This window comes from Anolis carolinensis, chromosome 2, assembly GCF_035594765.1.
Source record: "Anolis carolinensis isolate JA03-04 chromosome 2, rAnoCar3.1.pri, whole genome shotgun sequence".
In the NCBI taxonomy this organism is placed as follows: Eukaryota; Metazoa; Chordata; class Lepidosauria; order Squamata; family Dactyloidae; genus Anolis; species Anolis carolinensis.
Genome location: NC_085842.1, coordinates 264,619,672 through 264,627,284, shown reverse-complemented (window position 1 = coordinate 264,627,284; position 7,613 = coordinate 264,619,672). Strand labels below are relative to the sequence as shown.

The following is a 7,613-nucleotide window of genomic DNA, read 5'->3' as shown; positions in this document are numbered from 1 at the left end:
GTTCTTGTGAAAGAGTAAGTTGGCATGAACTTATTTTCCTAGTTTATACAAATCAAAGTTTTGAGAAAAGATGTGTTATTAATCTTTATAATTAATTTTTGTTATTTTCCTGGTCATGAGAGTAGTAATATCAAACTACTATCAAACATTGTGGCCAGCCACTGTGCACTACCTGTTTTGCCTTTAATTTGTGAAAACTTTAAAATGCCATAGTATTTTATGGAATAATGAGTAGCACTTTTGAACTTCTGTTGGCTTATCATCAAGACAATCAGAAGTGGTTAACAAATATAAATTAAATCCTTTGCACTCTGATCCTACAAAGATTAACAGATGTGGCAGCTGGCAGTGGGTGGTTTGTGCCCACGGAGCTACTGAAATATGTTTAATGCATATCCATGCACTATGTGCTACAATAATGATGAATGTCTATTACATTAATGCAGGTGCATAGTTTCTGTGTGCCACTTCAAGAGCCCTGTGAGCTAGAAAAGGGGTTACAAATCTTAGGAAACAAATATTAGAGAGCAATCTCTGCCACATCTCTCATTCCTCAGACATGCATGAACTAGTATTTAATTTAATCATTTAATATCTTACTTTTCTCCCAATGGCAGCTTACAACATGAATTAAATTAGAACAGAGCAAAAAACCAAACAGCCATAACACTGAAGAACAATTTTAAAACCATTTAAATAAGCTAACATATTAAAACAAAGCAGTGAATTAAGAGTTTGAAAGCACTGAAAAAAATAACGAGAGATAAGATCCATGGCCAGATGCCAAAAGTAGAATATAGTATGCAGCATTCTAATTCCATATCTGCAGACTATTTTCTATTAGAATTAGATTAACTTAATATATATTTTCTCACCATAAATTATGAAATGGATCCACTCTCTGAAAAATCTTATCCCCTAAAGAAGGTATTGTGGGCATCCAACGGGAATACCTTATAAGTGTTCCTGCCATTCCAAATCCTCATTTCCCTCTATTTGTTATTCACTTGCAAATTTCAGCCTCCTGCACCTTGGCCTGCCAAAACTGGAAAAAATTGCAGTTTAGCTATTTCAACAAAAAAAGCATAGGGGTGTTGTGTGGTTTCCGGGCTGTATGGCCATGTCCTAGCAGCATTTTTTTCCTAATGTTTTGTCTGCATCTGTGGCTGGCAACATCAGAGATACCAGCCACAGATGCAGGCGAAATGTCAGGAAAAAATGCTGCTAGAACACGGCCATACAGCCCGGAAACCATACAACACCCCAGTGATTCTGGATGTGAAAGCCATTGACAATACAAAAAAAGCATTAGCACTTTAATTGGCCAGAAGCAAAACTTAGTAGGTGGGGTTTTTGAGTAAGACTCTATCCCATGCTATAAAGCTCTGCCATTTGTTCTAGGACATTGCTGACACATCATATGACTTCCTTTCGGGATTATTAGCATTGCAGAAAGTGAGACATTAAAAATAATTAACACCTAAAATACATGTTTCTGTATTCACATTCCTTTGATATATTTCCCTTGGATGTCTACATTGTATTTTTAAATACCCAGCTGAAATGTTTAGTTCTCCTAGTTTTAGAAATTTGGGGGTTGAAGAAAACATCTATGGGGGATAATATTTATTGGGGATGCAATGCCCTCACATCACCTAACAGCTACATATCTGCTTTTTATCTCATTATAAAATTTAACTGGTCATGAATTATAACTTAGCTACCAAAATCTGAATCATCACCTCTGTCTCTGTCCAAGTTCTTGCCTTCATGCAACTCCAAGTCAATTGTGAAATTTCAAGCCAACTCCTTTCCATTTTCATTTGGGCTATCTCTTCTTCTTGGTAGCCAACATCATGATCAATTAATATCAAAATCAAGTAAAGGGCTTAATACTTTATTCAAATATCAAGCAAGCATCAAATGCTAAAAATATTCCCATCAATAAAGAGTCCAGACATTTTTTTTTAAAAAAGAAAGTTTTCATTTAATTAAAAAATGAACAAACTACTACAAAATTTCTGCTTTGACTCTGTGTAGCCTAAAATGACACAGAAAATTTCAGAATCAGAATAAGTACCAAATCAACAAAAAAAAACATCAGAAATTATTAGAGAACGATGCCTTTCAAATTTGAACCCTACCTTGTAAGTTTATGGCATACACTAAGGGCATTATGCATTTCCATGCGGATTAAGATTATGGTCCTATAGTCATCACTGTGGTAGCTGCTGCATATTTTGACATTCAATGCATTACTATGCATACAGATGTACAAATCAGTTGCAACTCATTCTGCAAACAATAATCCACTACAACAGTGGTTCTCAACCTGGGGTCCCCAGATGTTTTTGGCCTACAACTCCCAAAAATCCTAGCCAGTTTACCAGCTGTTGGGATTTCTGGGAGTTGAAGGCTAAAAACAATTGGGGACCACAGGTTGAGAACCACTGCACTACAGCTATGCCATTGAGGATTTTCACTCAGTTAGTGTCGAATTATATTTAGACAATAGCCTTCCAACCAATATTCACACTTCCTATAAATGAACAGGCGGTGGCCAGACTGGGATGTCAAAGGAAAGAGGAAGCCTCTACAAGTCTTCTGCACAGTGCCTCTAATTTGAACTCAGTAAAGAAACCCTACCTCTTTGGTAAAGGACTGCAGATCAATCAACTTGAATGACCTTAAGAACATGATCCTATGCATGCCTAGTCATAAGATCCCAAGCTGAATTCAATGGAGGAATAGTACTAGATTATGTTAATTTCAGCAATATACTACATCAAGCATGTTAAATAACTCTTGCTTTTGTGAAGTCATGAGAATCTTGCAGAACTGATTTTTCTAAAAAAAAAATTAAAACAGTATATAACTCAGATTTGAAACAGAATGAATAAGTCATTTGCCACTTTAAAAATGAATAGAACATCCTATTCTATAAATTTGGTGGGGGGGGGGGGGGGGACACATGAGTTTAATATCTTGCTAACGTTCAAAATTAATTAAACCTAAACATGTGGATCTTTTCTTCAGATCTCATTTACACAATTGTACATTGAAAATAACCATAAACAATAGTTTTAGAACTTCTTTTCTGTTCTCGTGTTTTTTTCTGAAAATAATGGGAACATTTGTAATAAACATAAATACACCATGTATGACACTTCTGATAAACATAAAGATAAAACAGAATTAAACATAAGAATCCTATATAAAACGAATAAACTGATTCAACCATATGATATATCACAAACAGAAGGTCTGAACAAATATCCAGCCAAATTCTAATTCTAAATGATGTCACTCTACAAAACATTCTGAGTAATAATAATAAAAAATGCCATTGTATTAGGATGACTATATACAAGTATATAAGAAATGAAAGACCTTTCATAAATATGCAGCTTTAATCTATTTTAAATAAAAATACAAGTTATAGGATTATAATTGAAAGGTTTCTTTGATTACAAATACTAAATCATTCTCTTTCAATTGTTTGTGAATTAAGGGAATTATATTTCCCTCTTATCCTCAGACCTTAAAAGAATATTTTATTAAAGAAAAATGATTAGTCTTCTGGTGGTGAAAATAGACTTCATAACAAAATAAAAGTGTTAAACTGTAATATTGCTGAACATGAAGTATGAAAGAATTCATCAAAGGAATTGAGAATTTTCTCCATTAATATGTACAAAGCTTATTTGCTATTTGTTTCATAGAAACAATTGCCTGAGTATATCTACAATAGAAATGTTTTATGTCAGCATCAGCAGTTTTTACTTGAATTTATATTCTCAGAAGTACTAGTATTGTCTGGATACCCACACCCTATATTCTGAGTATAAAATATATGTATGTATATCTAGACGCTCAGCAATATATTGACCATATTTTTCTACAACTTGTTCATACTCAGAATATTTTTTCTCTAGAAAGATCTGCTAGATAAGATTTTAATGTTTCCAATACAGATGTAGTCTCTAACAGCAACCTAAAGCAGAGACAAGGTTAGTGGCCATGATTCAGAAGGGTGTGAGTACATCAAATTTAAACATTAGGTATAGAACTTTCAAAAAAAATTCCATTCTCATAGGAAAAACTAAAAGTCTCATGCCCTTGCATTCAAAAGTCAGACTTTCCAACATTTTGACATTACTTTAAAATAATAACTCATTGTATAACCCGATCTTTAGAAATGCATATGTCTAAAAAGCCAAGTTTTGAGAAACCAAACATTCTTATTCTTGTGTACTTCAGGATTTTACATGACCCATAATGTTAAGATACCTCCACTAGCAGTACTGAAAACTGAAACACTGAAGTCTAGTACTGAATGTACTCACAATTAAATTATTTTGAAACTTGTGTAAACTCATTTTGAATAAAATACATGTATTACTTTTAGACTGGAATGTGATACAGTTAACACATACAGAAGGGGTGGGGAACATAAATGGCTTGGGACCAAATTCCTCCAGCAAGTGAACTCCGTGTTGTTTCAGGGTTATCTGACCCACAGAGGATTGTGGCTGGGGGAATCTGAAATCCCACATCTTTTACCCTATTGCAGATGTTCACCATAGCAAATTCCAGCCAAACACTAATACTATTGTGTTGCCATCCAGTTGGCCCCAGCTCACTGGCTCGCATCCATTGTGCATTTTGAAGATGCATACCACTGCTCACAGTGTACATGTTTACTATACACAATATTAATAAAACACTACTATATTTGTGTGGTATCTATTGAATTTCATTTACACAAAGCTGTTTTCAAGACAAAAGCCTTGTTTTCCACCGATCACATTTACTGCTAAACTCTCTCTGACAACCTCATTCTTTCTTTAATGTGAAGACTATTATTATGTCTCTTCATTTGTTTGAATAAAATAAAAAATTAAAGGAAAATATTCAAATTTTGGTTTTATCCCCACTTCCATTACAAATCAAAGCAAAATCTCGGAATGAGAATATTCTGTTCTCAATTATTGAATCCTTCTCGTTGGCCTAATGTTCTTTAAAATGGATGTTACTTCTGCAGGAATGCACAAAGCTCCTAATAATAAAAATCAAAGACGCAGTAACACAGATCACAGACTGATAAATATGGGGTGGAAGGGAGATGACACCTCCTGTGTATTTCTTTCTCTAAGGCAAAGATCCAAACTGTCTGGTTTTGGATTATGCTTGATCTTCTGGGCAAGCCGCCATATGAATGTACGCCATTATAAGAGATGGTTGGTTGGAGTAAATCCATATGAAGCTCTATTTCATTAGCTAAAAGGGATTTTACAAAAACCTTTTAATACTAAATCCACACGACATTGCTAAATTTTAACATTATTCACTAGAAGTTCCATTCTCCTGAGCTTGCGTTTATTTTTTGGCATTGGCTTGTCGTATAAACCATTTTTAAGAAGATGTTCCTTGCTGTGATGAACTTGAGCACCATGCTGAAGCTGGAAAGAACACAAAGCTTGAAGAGGACGGAGTACAGTCTGGGAAAAAGAAGAAAAAGAAAATGTCTTTAAATATAAGCTTCAGATGTCTTTTTATAGTCTTCAGATACTATTTTATCTAGCTTTCACAGTCTTGCAGTTATATAAAGAAAATGACCCGAATATATTATTGGAACTAGAACTGCTTTCAGAGAAATCATGTTCAAGTAAGGATGCTTTAGCTATATATTATCATGTATTTCATATTCTTTTAATATCTCGATTATTTTTAAATAAAGCAGAAAAGAATAAAACAAAAACTGGTTTGTGAAAAAAGGGTAGAATGAAGTACGCAGAACTAACAATCCGAATTTCTAAAAGAAAATCCAAAGACTAAAGGACAAGAAGAGCATAGATTTTGTAGGAATCCATGCTTTTCACTATATTCAATAAATATAGAAGCTGTGAAAGCTCCCAAACATTTTGCAGTGCAATCATTCAGTTATGCATTGAAGGCAATATCTTGCTAGTTAAGCATTAGGTAAAGGTAAAGGTTTCCCCTGATGTTAAGTCCAGTCGTGTCCAACTCTGGGGGTTGGTGCTCATCTCCATTTCTAAGCCAAAGAGTCATGTGGCCGGCATGACTGCATGGAGTGCCGTTACCTTCCCGCTGGAGCGGTACCTATTGATCTACTCACATTTGTATGTTTTTAAACTGCTAGGCAGAAGCTGGGGCTAACAGCAGGAGCTCATTCCGCTCCCCAGATTCAAACCTGCGACCTTTTGGTCAACAAGTTCAGCAGCTCAGTTCTTTAACACACTGTGCCACCGGGGGCCCTAGTTAAGCATTAGTTAGACTAACATTCTGATTTGGGGGGTTGCCGACACATGCACAGTGCTGCAACTAGAGAAAGGAATATGAAAGTGCATATGCCCATATTTACTTAAATATAATGCACCAACAAATGTAATGTGCACCTGAATTTTGAAATGTAATTTGCCCAACAGAGCAGACATAGCATTTCAAGGTGGCAGGCAGCATGAATAAGGCCATTTGGGAAGCTGATGATGGCGAATTCACCAGCCTTGCATGATTCCCAACTGGCCTCATTCACGAAGCCTTCAAAACCGAGGGGGGGGGGGTGCTGAAGGCCTGATTAATGAAGCCAGCTGGGAAGTGCATGGCACTGAGCTGGAGAAGGGGAAGAGACTCTGAGGGTTATCTGGGAGGCAGGATCCACGACTAAGGTACAAACGACTGGGTCATCAGTCGGTGCTCCTCTGAGGCTTTTTCCACCATCAGGAAAAGCCTCTTTGTCCCTCCCCCAGCCTCCCTTTCTGCCTGCGGAGTTCCAGGTTCCTTCTGGCCTTTTTACTCAAGTGGGTTTATATGCTTAATTCTAACCCACCAACAAATTTTATGTGCACCTTAATTGTGGCAATGCAATTTCGCCTAAAAAGGTAGCATTAGGTAAAAGGTAAATATCTTAGTTCTTGGCCCCGAGTATGTTGAGTGACAGTATCTGAAATGGAGTATACAAATTGAATTTGATGACAAAGCTTCTGTAACTGGGAATCCTCATAAGGTTGGGTTCCTGCTAATGGAAACTTTGTAACTGCATTCAGTGAAATGAGGTTACAGAGCTTTCTTCACACTCAACATGCAAGGGTCTAAGTAGTATACTAAGTAGTGTCACGGTGTTCCCATCACCCAGTTTTTGTTTTACGCATACTGAAGTGAATTCCTGTACCATTTAAATAATTAACTACTTCTTTCCATTATGAAGTATTTTATGCTGCAGGAGGGATATAGTTTTGAAGGCTATAGGCTATTTCATGAAGCCTTGATTACTGTTTGAAAGATGATGTAGCATAGTGTAAGTATAGTGATTTAGAGAATGAACTATGAATGAGGTAGTTCCAGTTCAAATCTAATCTGTGCCATGAACTAACCATAGGGAAGATAGACTTTCTTTCAGCTTCATTCCTGTTCTGCATAGTTGCAATGTGGAAGATAATACTGAGTTAATCTATTAACATCGTAGTTTTTTCTTGACTTCTGGAAGGAAAGTTCAAACAATCCCTTTTTAAAAATACCAGTCCTCTTCTTAAAAATAACTGGTCTACAACACAATGCAGGAAAATGCCATTTAGAAAGTTTTAAAAAACAAG

The 7,613-nt window shown here is 35.8% G+C and overlaps 1 protein-coding gene across 3 annotated transcripts in view; it reads right to left on the bottom strand.

Annotated features, from left to right (window-relative positions):
• Positions 1 to 1,881: 1,881 nt before the first annotated feature.
• The window catches only part of dtwd2 (DTW domain containing 2), a 106,698-nt gene continuing 100,966 nt past the window's right edge, over positions 1,882 to 7,613 (bottom strand). For all 3 annotated transcript variants that reach the window (XM_003223007.4, XM_062972158.1, XM_062972160.1), the window contains exon 6: positions 1,882 to 5,501. In XM_003223007.4, the coding sequence (XP_003223055.1) occupies positions 5,331 to 5,501 (171 nt within the window). In that variant the 3' untranslated portion in view covers positions 1,882 to 5,330. The remainder of the gene's footprint in view (positions 5,502 to 7,613) is intronic.